Source organism: Bombina bombina, chromosome 5 (genome assembly GCF_027579735.1).
Source record: "Bombina bombina isolate aBomBom1 chromosome 5, aBomBom1.pri, whole genome shotgun sequence".
Lineage (NCBI taxonomy): Eukaryota > Metazoa > Chordata > Amphibia > Anura > Bombinatoridae > Bombina > Bombina bombina.
Window position 1 is genome coordinate 356445820 of NC_069503.1, and position 23190 is coordinate 356469009.

General features: G+C 41.8%; 1 protein-coding gene across 1 annotated transcript in view; it reads left to right on the forward strand.

The window, feature by feature from the left end:
- Positions 1-23190, forward strand: part of PALS2 (protein associated with LIN7 2, MAGUK p55 family member) — a 455393-nt gene that overhangs the window by 195040 nt on the left and 237163 nt on the right. Inside the window, exons 3-4 of the mRNA XM_053714151.1 lie at positions 7664-7816; positions 19865-20017. Of these exons, the coding sequence (XP_053570126.1) occupies positions 7664-7816; positions 19865-20017 (306 nt within the window). The remainder of the gene's footprint in view (positions 1-7663; positions 7817-19864; positions 20018-23190) is intronic.

Genomic DNA, 23190 nt, shown 5'->3' on the forward strand with positions numbered 1-23190 from the left:
TGTGTCCGAATCCAGTTTCAAAGAAGGAACGTTTGTTACACAATTTAGATGTAGTCCGTGCTTTAAAGTTCTATTTAGAAGCAACAAAGGATTTCAGACAAACTTCTTTGTTTGTCGTTTATTCGGGTAAGAGGAGAGGACAAAAAGCTACTGCTACCTCTCTTTCTTTCTGGCTGAAAAGCATCATCCGATTGGCTTATGAGACTGCCGGACGGCAGCCTCCTGAACATATCACAGCTCACTCTACTAGGGCTGTGGCTTCCACATGGGCCTTCAAGAACGAGGCTTCTGTTGATCAGATATGTAAGGCAGCGACTTGGTCTTCTCTGCACACTTTTGCCAAATTTTACAAATTTGATACTTATGCTTCTTCGGAGGCTATTTTTGGGAGAAAGGTTTTGCAAGCCGTGGTGCCTTCTGTTTAGGTAACCTGATTTGCGCCCTCCCTTCATCCGTGTCCTAAAGCTTTGGTATTGGTTCCCACAAGTTATGGATGACGCCGTGGACCGGACACACCAATGTTGGAGAAAACAGAATTTATGCTTACCTGATAAATTACTTTCTCCAACGGTGTGTCCGGATCACGGCCCGCCCTGGTTTTTTAATCAGGTTGAAAAATTTCTTTCTCTATACACTACAGTCACCACGGCACCCTATAGTTTCTCCTTTTTTTCTCCTAAGCGTCGGTCGAATGACTGGGTGGCGGAGCCTGGGAGGGGCTATATGGACAGCTTTTGCTGTGCTCTTTGCCATTTCCTGTTGGGGAAGAGAATATCCCACAAGTTATGGATGACGCCGTGGACCGGACACACCGTTGGAGAAAGTAATTTATCAGGTAAGCATAAATTCTGTGTTTTTTAGGATGACTAAGCAGTGGGTTGTAATGTATCTTAAATAGAAAGCTATCTTTAGATAGATTTGTCTTACAAAAAAACAAAAACTTTTTATTTCCCTTACATGGTGTATCCAGTCCACGGATTCATCCTTACTTGTGGGATATTCTCAATCCCTACAGGAAGTGGCAAAGAGAGCACACAGCAGAGCTGTCCATATAGCTCCCCTCAGGCTCCGCCCCCCCAGTCATTCTCTTTGCCGCTCTAACAAGTAGCATCTCCACGGGAGGGTAAAGAGTATGTGGTGTTAGATTTGTTGTTTTTATTTCTTCAATCAAGAGTTTGTTATTTTAAAATAGTGCAGGTTTGTACTATTTACTCTGAGGCAGAAAGTGATGAAGATTTCTGCTGAGAGGAAAAAGATTTTAGCATGTTGTAACTAAAATCCATTGCTGTTCCCACACAGGACTGTTGAGTACCGGAGAACTTCAGTTGGGGGGAACAGTTTGCAGGCTTAACTGCTTAAGGTATGCTCAGTCACTCTTTTTCTAACAAGACTTGGTAATGCTAGAAGACTGACAGAAATCCCCATGTGGGAAGGTAAGCCATTTTCTGAGACTTAGTATAGAAGGATGGCTTAGTTAAAGGGCTTAAACACTGGTGGACACTGTTATGGGCTAAATCGATTATTTTATTACTATAATCTCATGTTTGCAAAGGTGTTTTTTATGTTTGGAACATTTTTTGGGGTTTTAATACGCCTGGCATATTTTTAGACGCCTAATTAGGCTTGGGAAGGCCCCACAACTCCGGAGTGAAGAGGGAGGGGGCCTCAGTTGCGCAGTTCTTTTGCAAGACCGCTTCATGCAGCTTCACGTGTAGAGTCCAGAGATTGCTGGAGGACTCCAGGGAGGCTTATTTTCGTCCAAAAGTAATCCCCAAGGAAGGTAGGGCCACAGCAGAGACTGTGGCATCGAGCTGTTGTGTGTTTAACCGGTAGCCTGCTTCAATTTGCTCCGGTTTGGGCAATAAAGGGGTTAATTGTTTTGAAACTTTGTGTGCAATCATTTCAAAGCATTAGGATCATATGGTGAACATTTCATAAAGATTGGATGTTTTTTGGAGATTTGGTTAAAAAAGTGTGCGCTTTTTTATTATTTAAAGGCACAGTAACGTTTTTTCAAAAGTATTTTTTACTGTATTTGAGTGCTGTCTGAGCCTTCAGATAGACCTTGTTCTATGTGTTTAAAAGCCATGGCGGTACCCCCATTGCATTTGTGTTTAAAGTGTGCTAAGGTATCTAAACATTTTAAAGACCATGCAGTGACACTTAAAAATGTAGCCCAAGATGATTCTTTAACGGAAGGTAACGAGGACAGTCCTTCTTCCTCTCCCCATGTGTCGACACCAGTTATGCCCGCACAAGCGATGCCTAGTACCTCTAGCGCATTGGCACCTATTACCTTACAACAATTAGCAGCAGTTATGGATAATTCCCTTGCAGCATTTTTAGCCAAACTGCCAGTGTTTCCAAAGAAGCGTGATAGCTCAGTTTTAAGAACAGAGGATGAGCAATCAGAAGCTTTGGATGATTTATCTGTAGTACCCTCACAACACTCTGAAGTGGCAGTGAGGGACGGTCTGTCCGAGGGAGAAATTTCTGACACAGGAAAAGTTCCTCAGCGGGCAGATTCCTTAGCGTTTAAATTTAAGCTGGAACACCTCCGCGTCCTGCTTAAGGAGGTTTTAGCTACGCTGGATGATTGTGACCCCATGGTGGTCCCAGAAAAATTGTGTAAAATGGACAGGTTTTTAGAGGTCCCTGTATACACTGATGCGTTTCCGATCCCGAAGAGGGTGGCGGATATTGTGGATAGGGAGTGGGAGAGACCAGGTGTACCTTTTGTCCCCCCCCCCCCCCTGTCTTTAAGAAAATGTTCCCCATAAATGACCCCAGGCGGGACGCGTGGCAGACGGTCCCTAAGGTAGAGGGAGCAGTTTCAGCACTTGCTAAGCGTACAACTATCCCAATAGAAGACAGTTGTGCTTTCAAAGATCCTATGGATAAAAAATTGGAAGGTTTACTGAAGAAAATCTTTGTTCAACAAGGTTTCCTTCTTCAGCCAATTGCCTGCATTATTCCTGTAACTACTGCAGCGGCTTTTTGGTTTGAGGAGCTGGAGGAGTCGCTCCAGAGGGAGACTTCATATGACGAAGTCATGGATAGAATTCATGCTCTAAAGCTGGCTAATTCTTTTATCACTGATGCCGCTTTCCAATTAGCTAAAAATTCAGGTTTTGCCATTATGGCGCGAAGAGCGCTTTGGCTCAAATCTTGGTCGGCTGACGTGTCGTCCAAAACAAAGTTACTAAACATTCCTTTCAAGGGGAAGACCCTTTTTGGTCCCGAGTTGAAAGAAATTATCGCGGATATCACTGGGGGGAAGGGCCATGCCCTCCCGCAGGATAGACCGTTTAAGGCCAAACACAAGGCTCATTTTCGCTCCTTTCGCAACTTCAGGAGCGGACCTGCTTCAACCTCTGCTGCCGCAAAGCAGGAGGGTAACGCTTCACAGCCCAAAGCAACCTGGAAACCCTTGCAGGGCTGGAACAAGGGTAAACAGGCCAAGAAACCTGCGTCTGCTACCAAGACAGCATGAAGGGGTAGCCCCCGATCCGGGACCGGATCTAGTAGGGGGCAGACTTTCTCTCTTTGCTCAGGCTTGGGCAAGAGATGTTCCAGATCCCTGGGCATTAGAAATTGTTGCTCAGGGGTATCTTCTAGAATTCAAGGACTATCCCCCAAGGGGAAGGTTCCACATTTCTCGTTTTGTCTTCAGACCAGACAAAGAAAGAGGCATTTGTACGCTGTGTAGAAGATTTTCTAAAGATGGGAGTGATACACCCAGTTCCAGTTGCAGAACAAGGACTGGGATTTTACTCAAACCTGTTTGTAGTTCCCAAAAAGGAAGGAACTTTCAGGCCAATCCTGGATCTAAAGATTCTAAACAAATTCCTCAGAGTTCCATCTTTCAAAATGGAAACCATTCGGACAATCTTACCGATGATCCAGGAAGGTCAATATATGACTACCGTGGATCTAAAGGATGCGTACCTACATATTCCTATCCACAAAGATCATCATCAGTTCCTAAGGTTCGCCTTTCTGGACACGCATTACCAGTTCGTGGCCCTTCCTTTCGGGTTGGACACCGCTCCCAGAATTTTCACAAAGGTGCTACGGTCCCTTCTAGCGGTACTAAGACCGCGGGGCATTGCAGTAGCACCTTACCTAGACGACATCTTAATACAGGCGTCGTCTTTTCACAGAGCCAAGGCTCATACGGACATGGTTCTGGCCTTTCTAAGGTCTCACGGGTGGAAGGTGAACGTAGAAAAGAGTTCTCTGTCCCCGCTTACAAGGGTTCCCTTCCTGGGAACACTAATAGACTCGGTAGAAATGAAAATATTTCTGACAGAGGTCAGGAAGTCAAAGCTTTTACCGACTTGCCGAGTTCTTCATTCCATTCCTCGGCCCTCGGTGGCTCAGTGCATGGAGGTAATCGGATTAATGGTTGCGGCAATGGACGTAGTCCCTTTTGCCCGAATTCATCTAAGACCACTGCAACTGAGATTTGTCTCCTCAAATACAAATGTACCAGAAAACCAGAGACTCTCTTCTCTGGTGGTTGTCTCAGGATCACCTGTCTCAGGGAATGAGCTTCCGCAGACCGGAGTGGATCATTGTCACGACCGATGCCAGTCTGTTAGGCTGGGGTGCGGTCTGGGACTCTCTGAAAGCTCAGGGTCTATGGTCTCGGGAAGAATATCTTCTCCCGATAAACATTTTGGAACTGAGAGCGATATTCAATACGCTCCAAGCTTGGCCTCAACTAGCGGAGGCCAAATTCATCAGATTTCAGTCGGACAACATCACGACTGTAGCGTACATCAATCATCAGGGAGGAACAAAGAGTTCCCTAGCAATGAAGGAAGTAACCAAGATCATCAAATGGGCGGAGGATCACTCCTGCCACCTATCTGCAATTCACATCCCAGGAGTAGACAACTGGGAGGCGGATTTTCTGAGTCGTCAGACTTTTCACCCGGGGGAGTGGGAACTCCACCCGGAGGTTTTTGCCCAGCTGACCCAGCTATGGGGCATTCCAGAGTTGGATCTGATGGCGTCCCGTCAGAACACCAAACTTCCTCTTTACAGATCCAGATCCAGGGATCCCAAGGCAGCATTGATAGATGCTTTAGTAGCGCCTTGGTCGTTCAGTCTAGCTTATGTCTTTCCACCGTTTCCTCTTCTCCCTCGGCTAGTAGCCAGAATCAAACAGGAGAAGGCTTCGGTAATTCTGATAGCGCCTGCGTGGCCACGCAGGACTTGGTATGCAGACCTAGTGGACATGTAATCGGTTCCACCATGGAAACTGCCATCGAGGCAGGATCTTCTAATACAAGGTCCTTTCAAGCATCCAAATCTAGTTTCTCTGCAACTGAATGCTTGGAGATTGAACGCTTAATTCTAGCTAAGCGTGGGTTCTCTGAATCAGTTATAGATACTCTGATCCAGGCCAGGAAAATTTACCATAAGATATGGCGGAAATATCTTTGTTGGTGTGAATCCAAGGGTTACTCGTGGAGTAAGATTAGGATTCCAAGGATATTGTCTTTTCTCCAAGAAGGATTGGAGAAAGGTTTGTCAGCTAGTTCCTTAAAGGGACAGATATCTGCTCTGTCTATCCTGTTACACAAGCGTCTGGCAGCTGTGCAAGACGTTCAGGCGTTTGCACAGGCTCTAGTTAGAATCAAGCCTGTTTACAAACCTGTGGCTCCTCCATGGAGTCTAAATTTAGTTCTTTCAGTTCTTCAAGGGGTTCCGTTTGAACCTTTACATTCCATAGATATTAAGTTATTATCATGGAAAGTTTTGTTTTTGGTAGCTATTTCTTTTGCTCGAAGAGTTTCTGAATTGTCTGCTTTGCAGTATAACTCACCCTATCTGGTGTTCCATGCAGATAAGGTTGTTTTGCGTACCAAACCTGGTTTCCTTCCAAAAGTGGTTTCTAATAAGAATATTAACCAGGAAATCATTGTTCCTTCTCTGTGCCCTAATCCAGCTTCTAAGAAGGAACGACTGTTACACAATCTTGATGTGGTTCGTGCTTTAAAATTCTATTTAAATGCAACTAAGGATTTCAGACAAACATCATCCTTGTTTGTTGTCTATTCTGGTAAGAGGAGAGGTCAGAAAGCGACTGCTACCTCTCTTTCCTTCTGGCTGAAAAGCATCATCCGATTGGCTTATGAGACTGCTGGACAGCAGCCTCCTGAACGAATTACAGCTCATTCCACCAGAGCTGTGGCTTCCACATGGGCTTTGAAGAATGAGGCTTCTGTTGAACAGATTTGTAAGGCAGCGACTTGGTCTTCACTGCATACATTTGCCAAATTTTACAAATTCGATACTTTTGCTTCTTCTGAGGCTATTTTTGGGAGAAAGGTTTTGCAAGCAGTGGTGCCTTCCGTTTAGGTTACCTGACTTGTTCCCTCCCTTCATCCGTGTACTAAAGCTTTGGTATTGGTATCCCACAAGTAAGAATGAATCCGTGGACTGGATACACCATGTAAGAGAAAACAGAATTTATGCTTACCCTGATAAATTACTTTCTCTTACGGTGTATCCAGTCCCCGGCCCGCCCTGGCAATTAAGTCAGGTTCAAATTTATTTAGTAAAACTACAGTCACCACTGCACCCTATAGTTTCTCCTTTTTCTCCTAACCGTCGGTCGAATGACTGGGGGGGCGGAGCCTGAGGGGAGCTATATAGACAGCTCTGCTGTGTGCTCTCTTTGCCACTTCCTGTAGGGATTGAGAATATCCCACAAGTAAGGATGAATCTGTGGACTGGATACACCGTAAGAGAGAGTAATTTATCAGGTAAGCATAAATTCTGATTTTTAAATAATCCTATTTAAATAAATAAATAAAATATAAAAATCTGATTTAATTTTTTTTAACAAAATCATTGATTTCACCCTGCTTAAAAGCAGGTTAAACATGGAAGTTAGCTGGATTCTGTTTAGAATTTTTATTTACTAAAGCAAGGCACAATGGCTTTTGTAATAAAAAATAACTATTGAGTCCGTATCTCATCTGGTCTGTTTAAAATGTTTTTCTTGTGTTCCCTATTCCGGAGGAATCATCCGCCATCATACATTTGTGTGTATATAGCAGTTGTGAGTTATGTACGCGTTAGATTATTCTGTGACAGCTCCCATTCATATTTATTAACATTTTGTACCGAGAGAACATTTACTGTATTAAATAATTTGTTATACTTATTAAAAGAAAATTTCCTAACCGTGCTTTTATGTGGCTTTGTGGTGGTAATAAGAGATTTGGTTGTCTAATTTTGAAAAAAGACATTAGCTAAGAGATGAAGATAATTCTCTTGTTAGATGTTGGTGTGAAATATATAAGCAGAAATAAAGTTTTGGGTTAAAACGATCTGTCTTGTTAGACAATCAACAAGAAGAGTTCTCTTTTGTAGCTCTGTGAAATCAATTAAAAATGCTGTCAATTGACATTTAACAAAGGCGTATTCAGACATTTCTCACAAGTCCCACATGCCCTTTTTAGACTTTATGACCAATTGTGTTTCTTGTAGGTTGAAAATTTAGCTACTTATTATGTAACTTTAAAATCCTTGTTTTTCTTCTCGAGTTGAACTTGTAGTTACATAGCTTAATAAATGCTGAATTTTTCTTTAGTAAATATTTTTTTTAATTTTTTTTAAGGCCACCTGTTATTTTTTATTTCAGGCACATGAACGTCTAGAAGATTCAAAACTTGAAGCAGTTAGTGAAAATAATGTGGAACTAGTAAATGAAATTCTTGAAGATATAAGTCCTTTAATGAAAGAAGATAAGAATGTGGAGGAATTGGTGGGCATACTGAAGGAGCCTCATTTTCAGGTATGTGAAATGATATAAACCAGAAAGCAAAATTCAGCTTGTATTATGCAAGGAAAAAAGTATGACCCACAGAAAGTTTGGAAATATTGAAATACCTTTATAGTGGTTTATGGTTAAACTGTGGGTTTATACATCAGTATTTACTATTGAAAAAGTTTTCAGCTCTCTACTGAGAGATTTTTTTTTTTTATCAGATTCTTGAGAGAATGTTGTCTTGTGTTCACAGCAATACTTTTGATGCTGAGACAGTTTTTATTTTTTAACTAAATTTGTCTTCAGTTCTTTATTTTAAAATGTATTTTTAAGAGTCATAAAATAAATATTGAAAAGTGGAGACTGTTATCCTTTATTCAGTTTATAGGCCTGTTTCTGATTAATGCTACTTCTAAATGCACTTGCAAGCCCCACTTATGTGTTACGTTGTGTATATGGATATATACAGGTGAAACTCAAAAAAATTAGAATATCGTGCAAAAGTTAATTAATTTCACTAATGCAACTTAAAAGGTGAAACTAATATATGAGAGACTCATTACATGCAAAGCAAGATAGTTCAAGTCGTGATTTGTCATAATTGTGATGATTATGGCTTACAATTCATGAAAACCTCAAATCCACAATCTCAGAAAATTACAATATTACATGCCAATCAATAAAACAAGGATTGTACATAGAACAATATCGGACCTCTAAAAAGTATAAGCATGCATACTGTATGTACTCAGTACTTGGTTTGGGCCCCTTTTGCAGCAATTACTTCCTCAATGTGGCGTGGCATGGAAGCTATAAGTCTGTGGCACTGCTGAGGTGTTATGGAAGACCAGGATTCTTCAATAGCGGCCTTCAGCTCTTCTGCATTGTTCGGTCTCATATCATAGTAACATAGTAACATAGTAGATAAGGTTGAAAAAAGACTGAAGTCCATCGAGTTCAACCTATACAAATCTAAAATACTTACAAAAAGCTCCAGTTAAGCTTAAATAACCCCATTAAAATGTGACCCATTTAATACTAGCAATCATATCCATGAATTTTGTTTATATACAGAAATTTATCCAGACTATTTTTAAATGTATCTATGGTATTGGCATTCACTACCTCCTTTGGTAATGAGTTCCACAATTTTATTGCTCTTACAGTGAAAAAACGTTTCCGTTGCAGGAGATTAAATCTCCTTTCCTCCAACCTTAAATTATGACCTCTTGTCAGAAACAATTTTCTTGGAATAAAAAGAGCTTCTGCCATCTCTGTATATGGGCCTTGAATATATTTATATAAAGTAATCATGTCACCTCTCAAGCGCCTTTTTTCTAAAGAGAACAGACCCAGTTTGGCTAGCCTCTCCTCATAGGTTAATTTCTCCAATCCCCTTATTAGCTTTGTGGCCCTTCTCTGAACTTTTTCTAGTTCTGCAATATCTTTTTTAGCAATCGGTCCCCAGAACTGCACTCCAAACTCAAGGTGAGGTCTTACCAGGGCTTTATATAATGACAGAATTATGCTTTCCTCCCTTGAATCAATGCCTCTTTTAATACATGCTAGTATCTTATTAGCCTTTGAAGCCGCTGCCCTGCATTGTGCACTCATCTTTAGCTTGTTATCTATTACTACTCCCAAATCCCTTTCCTCCTGTGTTTGGCTAAGTCTTGTCCCATTTAAAAAATACATAGCCTGCTTATTTTTACTTCCAAAATGTAGAACCTTACATTTTTCCGTATTAAATCTCATTTTCCATTCACTTGCCCATAGTTCTAATTTTAGCAAATCCCTTTGCAAAGAGAGTTCATCCTGCTCTGACCTAATGACCTTACTTAACTTAGTATCATCTGCAAAAATAGAGATGTCGCTATTTAATCCTTGCTCCAAGTCATTTATAAAAATATTAAAAAGAACAGGGCCCAGTACTGATCCCTGGGGGACGCCACTGATTACCTTTGTCCAATCTGAGTATGATCCATTTACTGCTACTCGTTGCTCCCTATCTTTTATCCAGTTATTTATCCATGAGCTAACATTTTCAGCTATTCCCAGTCCCTTAATTTTGTGCATTAATCTCTCATGTGGCACTGTATCAAATGCCTTTGCAAAATCTAAGTATATCACATCAACTGATTCCCCTTTATCTATATTTTTACTTACTTCCTCGTAGAATCTAATTAGATTAGTTTGACATGATCTATTTCTCCTAAAGCCATGCTGATTAGAACTCATAATCTTGTTTACACGAATATGCTCATCAATATAATCCCTTATAATCCCTTCAAATATCTTCCCCACTATTGATGTCAGACTAACTGGTCTATAGCTTCCTGGATCATCCCTGCTTCCCTTTTTGAAGAGTGGCACCACATCAGCTTTACGCCAATCCTGGGGTACCATGCCTGAGGATAATGAGTCTTGAAAAATTAAGAGTAAAGGTTTGTCTATAACAGTGCTAAGTTCACTTAACACCCTTGGGTGTATTCCATCTGGGCCTGGAGTTTTATTTACCTTAATATTTTTTAGTTTTTTCCTGATATCCTCTAAACAAAACCCAGTTAGTGGTATGGACTGGCATGTTCTATTCTGTTCCAAAGTATCATTCAATGTTTCCTCTCTTGTGTACACTGAAGAAAAAAACTGGTTTAGTACCTCAGCCTTCTCCCTGTCATTATTTATCATGCTACCCTCCACACATTTTAATGTACCTATATTATCCTTCTTAGACTTTTTGCTATTTATGTACTTAAAGAACCTTTTAGGGTTAGACTTAGAATCTCTCATCTTTCTCTTGGCAATACCCCATAGATTCTCTATGGGGTTCAGGTCAGGCGTTTTTGCTGGCCAATCAAGCACAGTAATCCCACGGTATCGGGGTTTTTTCCCTGCTTTGTTTGCCATGTGCTGCTGGCAGCCATTTTACTCACCTCTCTTGCTGACTCTGGTGCATACTGTGTGGTGCTGCTCATTTCCTGCACTTCCTTTTATGGCCAGACTGGTGTACAACATCAGTGTGAGACAGGATGCAGTCTCAGAATTGTGATGTCATCACTTATTATTTAAAGGGCCTCTGTTCAGTATGCTTTGCCCTTGCATTGTTTCAGACCTGTTTGTGAGTGCTCCTGTGTATTACCTGGCTGTCTGATGTCCCTCCTGGTTCCTGATCCCTGGCTTGTTCCTGACTCTCCTGTTCTCCTTGTTCCTGATTCCGGCTCGTCTGACTACTCTCTTTGGCTCCTGACTCGGCTTGTCTGACTACCAGCTCTGGTTTTGATTCCTGGCTTGTTATTTGTCTTGTGGACTTTTTATTATTTTTTGCTATTAATAAAGGTGTGATTATTTTTGCACTTCTCGTCTCAGTCTGATTCCTGGCACCCTGACATTACGCAAGGGCCATGAATCTTGATGGTGCTAATAATCCACCTTTACCTGCCATAATTTCCAGGATGGATGAACAGGATCATGGCTTGGATCAATTTGCACTAGCCCTACAAACCCTGCTGACTCGCACTGCACATTTGAACCAAAGTGTCCCGCAAGTTTTGGCTGCTCCTGTTTCTGCTGCTGCACCTAGTCCTACCAGGAGCATGTCCAGTTCTGCACCTCTACCTCAGCGATATGGAGGCGATCCTAATCAGTGCAGAGGGTTTTTGAAACAGGTGGACATTTACTTTAAGATGTTACCTTAGGCGTTTCCCTCTGCAGAGCTAAGGTGGGATTTCTCATCTCGTTACTCTCTGACACAGCTCTTGCCTGGGCTAATCCCTTGTGGGAGACTAATAAACCTGTGATTTCAAATTACCCTGAATTTGTGGCCTCCTTTCGAAGGGCATTTGATGTTCCAGCTCACTCCTCCTCTGCTGCTAAATGACTCATGTCAGCAAGGTACAAGATCTGTTGCTCAGTATGCCATTGAGTTCCATACGCTTGCCGCAGAGGTAGGTTGGAACAATGAAGCCCTTGTTGCCGCCTTCTTTCATGGGCTCTCTGATGCGATTAAAGACGAAGTTGCTACCAGAGATTTACCAGAAGATCTCGAGGCATTGGTGTCCTTTTTTTTTTTTTTTTATCCTAATTGACAGACTAAGTGAGAGGCCCTCTTTCAAGGAGCGCTTGCGTAAGCCTCCTCTTCCGTTGTCTCCTACGTTGTCGTTCTTACCCATGCCTCCTGGTCCCGAGTCACCAGGTACTGCTGAGCCGATGCAGTTGGGATTCACGTGTCTCTCCGCGGCGGAGAGGGCCTTTAAGAGGAGGGAGGGGATCTGCCCCTATTGTGGGTTACAGGGCCACCTTTTGAAGTCTTGTCCTACACGGCCGGGAAACGCTCACACCTAAGGTCCAGTCGGGGGCAGACCTTGGGTGGTTTATCCTCGTCCCCGGAACCGCTAAAGGCGAATCCTTTGGTCACAGTTATGCTTTCCTGGATGGACTCCTTCATAGTCACCCAGGCTCTTGTAGACTCCGGTGCTGCGGGCTATTTAATTGACAGTGCTTTTGTATAAAAGCACTCCATTCCTGTTTTGCCTCGGTCCGTTCCGCTTGCTATTGAGGCCATTGATGGCAGGCCCCTTCAGCCTGCACTCGTTACTCACGAAACTGCTCCATTATCCATGGCTGTTGGGGCTCTCCATTTTTAAACCCTCCAGTTCTAGGTAATAAACTCTCCGCATTTTCCGGTTGTTCTGGGTTATCCCTGGCTCCAAAAGCACAATCCTAGTCTCGACTGGCGCAGGTCCGAAATTTTGTCGTGGTCTCCACAATGTATTTCCACTTGTCTTCGGAAACCAGTTAACGTCTTGTGCACTTCTTCGGTATCTCAATTGCCAGAGGAGTACCGAGAGTTCCTAGACTTTTTTGACAAGGTGCGTGCCGGTATGTTGCCTCCTCACCGGTCTTACGATTGTGCCATAGACCTGCAACCCAGAGCCATTCCTCCTCGGGGCCGGGTTTACCCTCTGTCTGTTGCGGAGAAATGTACTATGGAGGAGTATGTTGCCGATGTTCTGTCGCGGGGGATCATCCGCAAATCCTGCTCTCCTGCAGGGGCTGGCTTCTTTGTGAAGAAAAAGGGTGGCGAGTTAAGACCATGCATCGATTATAGGTGTCCTAATCGTCTTACCATTAAGAATGCTTACCCTATTCTGCTCATTACGGAACTCTTTGACCGCCTCAAAGGAGCTACGGTCTTTACTAAACTTGATTTGAGAGGAGCGTACAATCTCGTTAGGATCAAGGAGGGCCACGAATGGAAAACAGCATTTAACACCAGGAGCGGGCATTATGAGTATCTTGTAATTCCCTTTGGCCTATGTAATGCTCCTGCTGTTTTCCAGGAATTTATTAATGATGTCCTACGAGATATGTTGCAACAGTGTGTTGTGGTGTACTTAGACAACATCCTCATACACTTACCCACACTTGAGGCTCATTGTTCTGATGTTACATGGGTTCTTCAGAGACTACGTGAGAACGGCCTGTTTTGTAAACTCGAGAAATGTGAGTTCCATCAGACTCAAGTAACCTTCCTAGGTTATGTTATCTCCGTTGCAGGGTTCTCCATGGATCCTGACAAGTTATTTGCAGTTCTGCAGTGGCCTCGCCCAGTTGGTCTTCGGTCTATTCAATTTTTTTGGGGTTCGCCAATTACTATAGAAAGTTTATTAAAAACTTTTCTTTCTTGGTCAAACCTATCACAGACATGACCCGTAAAGAGAATTATCCACTCCATTGGTCACCTACTGCCATTAAGGCCTTTGATAGTCTTAAGACTGCCTTTGCTGCCGCTCCAGTTCTGGCTCATCCTAACCCTGTCCTGCCTTTCGTTCTTGAGGTTGATGCGTCTGAGACTGGAGTAGGTGCCCTCTTGTCTCAACATCCTACGCCTGACGGTTCCTTGCATCCATGTGGTTTCTTCTCTAAGAAATTGTCTCCAGCAGAGTGCAGTTATGAAATTGGCGACAGGGAATTACTGGCCTTAATTTTGGCACTCAAGGAATGGAGGCATCTTCTCGAGGGTACTAGCGTGCCAGTGCTCATTCTTACTGACCACTAGAATTTAACTTATCTATCCGAAGCAAAACGTTTGTCGCCCCGACAGGCCAGATGGGCGCTATTTTTGTCTCGGTTTAATTATGTGATCTCCTACCTGCCTGGTAGTAAGAATGTTAGGGCTGATGCCCTCTCTCAACAATTTTTGCCTATGTCCAAGGAGGAGTCTATACCTACTCCAGTTATACCTCCTGACCATATTTTAGCTACCATACGTATTAATTTGACTTCTCCCTTGGGGCAGGAGATCCTGGCTGCACAAACCAATGCACTTCCTGAGAAACCTAGTGGTAATTATTTTCTTCCTGAGAATCTTCAAACTAAACTTTTGCACACTTACCACTATCCTAAAGCCGCAGGTCACCCAGGCAAGAACCAAATGATTTGGTTTGTCACTCGACAATTCTGGTTGCCAGGTCTTCGTTCTGATGTTGCTGCGTATGTTGCCTCCTGCTCAGTTTGTGCACAGAATAAGACTCCTCAACGTCTTTCTGTGGGTGTTCTTCAACCTATGCTAATGTTGAGTGTCCTTGGACACATCTTTCCATGGACTTTATTGTCGAGCTCCCTGTTTCCATTGGCAATACCGTTATCCTTATGGTGGTTGACCGGTTTTCTAAAATGTCACATTCATTCCCTTGAAGAATTTGCCTAGGAGCTTGCTTCAATTTTTGCCCTGGAGGTCTTCCGTTTACATGATTTACCCAAGGAAATAGTGTCGGACAGGGGTAGCCAGTTTGTCTCCAGATTTTGGCGTTCCTTTTGTGCTCAAATGTGGATCCAGCTTTCCTTCTCCTCTGCATATCACCCTCAATCCAGTGGGGCTGCGGAACGGTCTAATCAAGCTCAGGAACAGTTCCTCTGTTGCTATGTCTCAGATCACCACAATAATTGGTCTGAATTGTTACCTTGGGCAGAGTTTGCTCGTAATAGTGCTATTAATGCTTCCTTCAAGTTATCCCCGTTCATGGCGAATTGTGTTTCAACCATCCTTGTTGCCCGATTCATTCATGTCTCAGGGTATTCCTGCTTTGGAGGAGCATCTCTGGCAACTCGTTCCACGTGGGTGCAGATTCAGGATTGCCTTCATCGTTCTATGCAGCGCCAAAAGTTCCAGGCTGATCGTAGGCGTCTGCCCGCGCCTTCCTACCAGGTTGGTGAGAGAGTTTGGCTGTCCTCCCGCAACTTGAACCTTTGTGTGCCTTCCAATAAACTGGCTCCCCATTATGTTGGTCCTTTTCAAATACTCAGACAGGTCAATCCTGTGGCCTACGCTCTTGATCTTCATCCTGTAATGCGCATCACCAATGTTTTTCATGTCTCCCTCTTGAAACCATTGGTTTGTAATCGGTTTACCACTGTGTTGCCTCGTCCCCATCCTATCTTTGTTGACAACCATGAGGAGTATGAGGTCAGCAGCATTATTGACTCTCGAATGTCCAGGGGACGTGTACTGTATTTGGTTCACTGGAGGGGCTACGGTCCGGAGGAGCATTCATGGGTTCCCTCCTCTGATGTTCATGCTCCCGCCCTCCTCCGTTCCTTCCATGCCCGTTTCCCCAATAAGCCTTTTGTCTTCCCGCGGGGGAGGGGTCGTTGAGGGGAGGATACTGTCAGGGTTTTTTCCCTGCTTTGTTTGCCATGTGCTGCTGGCAACCATTTTACTCACCTCTCTTGCTGACTTGTTTCAGACCTGTTTGTGAGAACTCCTGTGTATTACCTGGCTGTCTGACGTCCCTCCTGGTTCCTGATCCCTGGCTTGTTCCTGACTCTGCTATTCTCCTTGTTCCTGATTCCGGCTCGTCTGACTATTCGCTTTTGCTCCTGACTCGGCTCGTCTGACCACCAGCTCTGGTTTTGATTCCTGGCTTGTTATTTGTCTTGTGGACTTTTTATTATTTTTTGCTATTAATAAAGGTGTGATTATTTTTTCACTTCTCGTCTCAGTCTGATTCCTGGCACCCTGACACACGGTCATTGAACCAGGTTTTGGCAGTGTGGGCAGGTGCCAAGTCCTGCTGGAAAATGAAGTCAGCATCCCCATAGAGCTTGTCTGCGGAAGGAAGCATGAAGTGCTCCAAAATCTCCTGGTAGACAGCTGTGTTGACCCTGGGGTTAATGAAGCACAGTGGACCAACACCAGCAGATGACATGGCTCCCCAAATCAACACAGACTGTGGAAACTTCACACTGGACTTCAAGCATCTTGCAGTGTGTGCCTCTCCATTCTTCCTCCATTCTCTGGATAAAATTTGCTCTCATCAGAAAAGAGGACTTTGGACCACTGAGCAACAGACCAGGTTTTTTTTTCTGTAGCCCAGGTAAGACGCTTTTGACATTGTTTGTTGTTCAGGAGTGGCTTGACAAGAGGAATACGACATTTGAAGCCCATGTCCAGGATCCCTCTGTGTGTGGTGGCTCTTGATGCACTGACTCCAGCCTCAGTCCACTTCATGTGAAAGTCCCCAACACTTATGAATGGCCTTTTCCTCTCCAGGCTGCGGTCATCCCTGCTGCATGTGCACCTTTTTCTTCCACACTTTTCCCTTCTGATACAGCACTTTGGGAACATCCAACTTCTTTTGCAATTACCTTTTGAGGCTTTCCCTCCTTATGGAGGGTGTCAATGATGGTTTTCTGCACAACTGTCAGGTCAGCAGTCTTTACCATGATTGTAATTCCTACTGAACCAGACTGATAGACCATTTAAAGGCTCAGGAAACCTTTGCAGGTGTTATGGCTTAATTAGCTGATTAGAGTGAGACACTTTGAGCCTAGAATATTGCACCTTTTCACAATATTCTAATTTTCTGAGATTGTTGATTTGGGGTTTTCATGAGCTGTAAGCCATAATCCTCACAATTATGACAAATCACGGCTTGAATTATCTTGCTTTGCATGTAATGAGTCTATCTCATATATTAGTTTCACCTTTTAAGTTACATTAGTGAAATAAATGAACTTTTGCACGATATTATAATTTTTCGAGTTTCACCTGTATGTGTATTTTTCCTTCTTAATACAGGGATAGTCCACAACTGCATTCCTTACTTGTGGGAAATACTGAACCTGGCCACCAGGAGGAGGCAAAGACACCCCAGCCAAAGGCTTAAATACCTCCTCCACTTCCCTCATCCCCCAGTCATTCTTTGCCTTTCATCACAGGAGGTTGGCAGAGAAGTGTCAGAAGATTTCTGAGTAGTTCCTTAGGAAGGGTATCTACCCTTTGATATGGGATTGGAGTTTTAAGATGTCTTGTCAGACTCTCAGTGAGTGCATTGATGAAAGTTAGTGTCTGGAGATGCAGGGAGAGTCTTTCTGCGAAACCATCCAGACTCATATTAACAGATCCTAAGCAATCAGCATTGACCAGTTTCGCTGCCTGCTTTTCTTCACTCAAGTCCATGTCAGTTTGATACAGATGATACAGTCTGTCACACTTGAAGGACCGTGTTTCAGTTCCACGGCATAGATTCCGATAAGATTGTTTCATTTTTTACTCATAAATGTTAACGCTAGTAGACAGGGTCACAATGGGACTCCTTTATCTTCATGGAATCAAGGGTTAATATCTCCTGAGGGCGATTTTTGAACAGTGGGGTGTTAATCATATTAGTTTATGTGATTTATGCTGCTTATATGTGAGATGTTTTGGGCTCGTAGGCTGATATGGAACGTACAGGTTGCTCCTTTACTTTGAGAGCTGTGCAGTTTTATTAAGCTTGGCACACTTTTTCTTTAGCAGGGGCAGTCCTGCATTGCACACCATGTGACCGGGAGTGGTCACGGTTTCCATTTCCTATTCCTGACCGAGTGACTATGGAGAGGAGCGAGTTTTCTCTACACTGTCTGGGTCTTAGGTAGTGAGTGCCCCAGCCTTTGGGGGTATAGGTGCCGGTTTTTCTACCTAGTTATGGAGGATTCTGATGTTTTAGAGGATGAGACCTCTGACAGAATTCGATACCTGTGTATATTGTGAGGTGGCCCAGGTAATCCAGCCCTCTCAATTATGTTCCTTATGCTGCATCAGGGTGTTTTCATCAACCAATGTTGAGATGTTAGATGCCACTGAGCCTTCCGCCTCTGAGGACTCTTTGTCCTGTGAGGTGTGTCCCCTACTTTCATCTGATCCTACACATGCAGCTTCCCCTTGCACCGCTAATCCTCCTTCTGGAGGGGGCCTTTTTCCACCTAACGTTACTGTGCAGTTCCGTATGGCGATGTCTGCGGCCTTAGCCGTTTTGCCTAGTATGGCTACGTGCCTTTGAAGGGTTAATTTGTGCACTCCTGCCCAGGGAGCATCATGTAAATTGACGGTTCAATACTAACATAATTGATTACTGACATATTTATCAAGTGTATAATCATAATGGTGAGAGGATAAGTACAATAAAATAAAATTATCAAGGAAGGAAGGAAAAAACATTGCATAATTATTTAAAATAAAGGTAAAATCAATTATTGGTTAGAAAACATTTTTATAGAAACTATTTGTCAACGGAAGCTTATTTCTTTCCATTCTTATTTTCCCCTCTTCTTAGTTTTTATCTTTTTGATATATATTCTACTGTTAGCACTGGACTCTAGATTTATTAGAATGTTTTCTAGACACGTCTCTTTCATGTCTGTTTACGGTCTGGAGGCTCGCTGAGCTTCCGGATGTACAGTTTCTTTTTGTTAGGGTTCCAACTTCGATCAGGCCAGGACGATCTGATGCTTCTCCGTGGAGCTTAGCGCTTGTTCTTAGGGCTGCATCGGGCTAATTTTGAACCTGTGCATGTGGTTGACATTAAGTTGTTAGCTTGGAAGATTCCATTTCCGTCTAAATATTGCTTCTGCGTGCAGAAATCTGAGACCGAGACATTGCAATGCAACCCTCCTCTGGAGTTTCACGATAATAGGCCTGTTCTACGAACCTAGTTCTACTTTCCTCCTAAGGTCTTGTCAAATCACAACGTCAATCAAGAAATTTTGGTTCCTTTCTTATGTCCTATTCCTTCTTCCTTGAAGGAAAGTTTTCCACATAAGATGGATTCGTACCTTGAAATTCTTCTTCAAGCTACTTAAATAATAAACAGTGAAAGAATCTGTATTTTCCTATCTGGGAATTGTAAGAGTCAGAAGACTTCTTTGACTTCCTTATCTTTTAGTTAAGGAGTATCATCCGCTTGCCATATGAGTCAGCGGGACACAAGGCTCCTTAGAGGATTACGGCTCATTCTACGAGAGCCGTATCGTCCTTTTGGGCCCTTTAAAATGAGGCCTTTATGGATTAGATTTGTAGGGCGGCTACCTGGGCCTCCTTACATTATTTTTCATAATCTTTAACAAATTTTTTTTTGCTTTTGTGGAAGAAGCCTTAGGGAGAAAGGGTTTTGTAGGCTATGGTGCCCTCAGATGGGGACCGCCTCTCCTTTTTTTTTTTTGCCCTCCCGTTAGCATTCAGTGTCCTCTGGAGCTTGGGTATAATTTCCCACAAGTAAGGAATGCAGCTGTGGACTCTCCCTGTATTAAGAAGGAAAACATAAATTATGCTTACCTGATAATTTCCTTTCCTTCTGTACAGGGAGAGTCCACAGCTCCCGCCCGTGTTCTCCGATGGGCGGCCCTAAATTTTAACTTATTCTTCTGGCACCTTTTTCACCCTGATATTTCTCCTACTGTTCCTTGTTCCCTCGGCAGAATGACTGGGGGATGAGGGAAGTGGGGGAGGTATTTAAGCCTTTGGCTGGGGTGTCTGACTCCTCCTGGTGGCCAGGTTCAGTATTTCCCACAAGTAAGGAATGCAGCTGTGGACTCTTCCTGTACAGAAGGAAAGGAAATTATCAGGTAAGCATAATTTATGTTTTCTAAATACACTGAAGAACCTATGCAGTGGCTCATTTAAATAATCATTTACTGGTAAAATCAAAGGAGGCATGTTTTTCAGGCTTTTGTGGTTATTTTTTTTTTCTAGTTTTGCCCCTCTGTAAATTATACTGTAATTAAATAATGTTATAAAATATCTCTGCTTATTTTCAGTCTCTTTTAGAAGCCCATGACATAGTGGCATCAAAATGTTATGAATCTCCCCCCTCTAGTCCAGAAATGAATAACTCTACAGTGAACAACCAAATGGCACCAGTTGATGCTATCCGCATGGTTGGCATTCATAAAAGAGCAGGGGAGCCTTTGGTAAGTACTTAATAATTTAGATTTTTTTAAGCCATTCTGACATACCTGTTTCCTTAACTTGCTACAGTAATCTGTATTGTAAGTATACAGTATGAACCATCTTAGCACCTTTTTGTGGGGTCGAACCTAACAGCAGACGATATCACTTCTATGGTTTTATCTTACATAGTTACAACCCTAAGCCTTACATGCTTAACTAGGTTGGCTGACTTAATTGTGATGATACTTACACAAAACCCACACATGATAGTTGCAACACTTGCATTAGGTTATGCTTCTGACATCTTGAATGGCATAGATTTAATTAAGCAGCAACTCTTTAACTTCCTGTGTAGATTTTGGTGCTCATTATGCTGCAAGGTCAAGGACTTTTGATTGTATAAATAACATCCTTCATGCAGGTCATCAAGTCCAGGCTATCATTAATAATAACATAGGCTTACTTTTCTGTAGAACCAATATATTTTAAAATCTTGTATATTTGCTCTTTTGGGGTTTTTTTTTTTTTTTTTTTCTCCTGATTTTGTTACTTGTTGTTGGAATTCAGAGCACGGCCATGAGTGTTCTCATGTTGGTTTATCAAACTGTCAAGTACCATCTTTTTTTGTACTTTATTTCTTTTTCATGCTTTGTGTTTTGGAGTTTTAAACTGCTTCTGTTTTTTCATAGTCTTGCTTAGCTACTAATAAATATTTCTGCAATCTCACCCTTCAAGCTCGGGTGAGTGCATTTTAAGCTATTATGTTCTTTCTGTGCCACCTTTACCAAGTATTATACACAAATTAACTGTTGTTTTCCATTGAGCTATACTGAGCAAATCTTTGTTCAAATGTTTTATTAAAGCAAAAAAAGAGAAGCACAGATTTAAAAAAAAAAAAAAAGGAGAACAAGAAAAATCTGAAGAACAGTATTTTATTTTATGAGACACAGAAATTGTTAAAATAAAAGATTATAAATTAATATAATTAAATGATAACACAGAGATAAATTATGTATGTATATAATATATACTATATTTTTGTACGCACATATATACAACACAGGCATTTACTACAGAATTTATATGTAATAATTGTACATTTATGATTGATTGTTTTTTTCCTACTTGTTAAAAGCAATTGGAGCCTTGAAAAATATTTTACAGTCTGTGGTTTTCAAGCAAGCTGAAACAGAGAATATTTCCTTTTTTTTTTATTTTTTACTCAAGGATTATGAATAATCATATATTATACACTTGACCCTGTAGTAGTCAGAGATTTCATTAATGTTTGTGTTTTTCCCCCAGTCTGAATAATAGGTCAAGATCTAATCAGAAATCATAGCTTTTCTTTAAAAGAAGAATTGATTTGAGATTGTGCCAACCTACGCAATTTCTTTTTAATTTACAGATCACATTTTTAATTACGGAGTATGTTCATTTAGAAATCTGGGTAATACAGATAATTTAATATATTTTTAATATAGGTGGTGAGAGACCATGATTTATTACACATGGGATATACATTCCTACCAGGAGGAGGCAAAGTTTCCCAAACTTCAAAGCTTTTAAATACCCCACCCACCTCACTCATATCTCAGTTTAAACTTTGACTCCTTTGGAGGTGGTTAAAGTATGATGTGCTTAAGATAGGTGCTTCAGTGTATATTGAAGCCTGGTTTTCCTCTCAGAGTTAGTGTTTGTCAGAGGGATGTTTGGGGAGTTTAGCCTTTAGACACCATGTTGTAAACCTCTGGTAGTCTTTGTAAGGCCCTCTGTATATTCGGTCGCACTAAGTCTTTTTCTGCCTCCCTTTACAATTCTACATACTCCTATCTTCTACCTCTGCTGATAGGCTTTTCAGTACTGGTTGGCTGTCTGCTTATAGTGGACATGTGTCTACAAAGAACAGGTAAGTATATATTTTTTTCTTAAGTCACGGCTTCTATTTTGGGCACTTGTTAAGTATCTAGCTTATATTTCTTATATAGGCAGCCCAGGGACAAGCGTTAGGATGTTTCAGTCTGGAAGCAGTCAGGGTTCTGATTCGTAATATCAAAGTAATTGTTTGTGTGTGGAGCATTAAGGCTCAGAGGGCACTTACGGTCTCCGGGGGAAGTTTAAAATATTATACAAGAGCGGCCACCGTGTTGCGGCTTTTTTTTAACCCTGCAGTGACGTCACAGTGCACCGGCGCTTTTTTTTTTAGCCACAAATATTTTCGCTCACTTTTTAAATTTAAATAGTCTCTCTCTGGAATCATTCTTGCCCTCGGTTTTATATATAGGGGTTTTAAAAGAACAGCTATATAAGCGTTCTATATCTAATCTTTTTAGGAAACATTTATTTATTTAGCAATTTTTTTAGCACAAACTTTTCCAAAGCTCAAAGTTTCTTTTTAGCAAATAAGGAATTATTATTATATTATTATTATTTTTTATTTTTTTGCTTTATTACTTTGTTTGCCATAATGAACATCTTGCTTCTGTCCCTGAAATTACCATAGAACCTGAGTCTGTTGTACACCTTTCTACCAAAGCCAAGTGTGTTTTTTTGTAAAACTTCTGAAGTGCCATCTATGGTTTCAAATGCTCCTTCTGTTTCAAATTCACAAATGGATGCAGATGTTGTACCCCCAGCAATGAAGACTTTTATTGCTGCTTCAATTCAGAAGGCCCTGAATGAAATTCTGCCTTCAAATAAGCGTAAGAGATCAGCAAATGTTTTACCATCAACTAGTAAAGTATGTAATGATCAGACTAATACTGATGTATCTTCTCATGATGGTTCCTCTGATTCTAAGGCTCCTCCATCTGATACAGAACCAGACAAATCTGTTTTATTTAAAATTGAGCATTTTCGTTCTCTTTTAAAAGAAGCTTTATTCACTTTAGGAATTGATATTCCTTGTAACAGGTGAAATTCTTTTTGTAAAGTCTACTATTGATCTTCCAGAAATATTTCCTGTGCCTAACGCAGTTTCTAAGATTATTTCTAAAGAATGGTCTAAACCTGGTAGTTCTTTTAATCCTACTTCTAGGTTTTAAAAATTGTATTCTTTACCTGATGCTAATTTGGAACTATGGGAAACTATCCCTATAGTAGATGGGGCTATTTCTTCTCTGGCTAAACGTACTATAATTCCCTTCAAGGATAGTATTTTCAAAGATCCTTTAGATAGGAAACTTGTATCTTT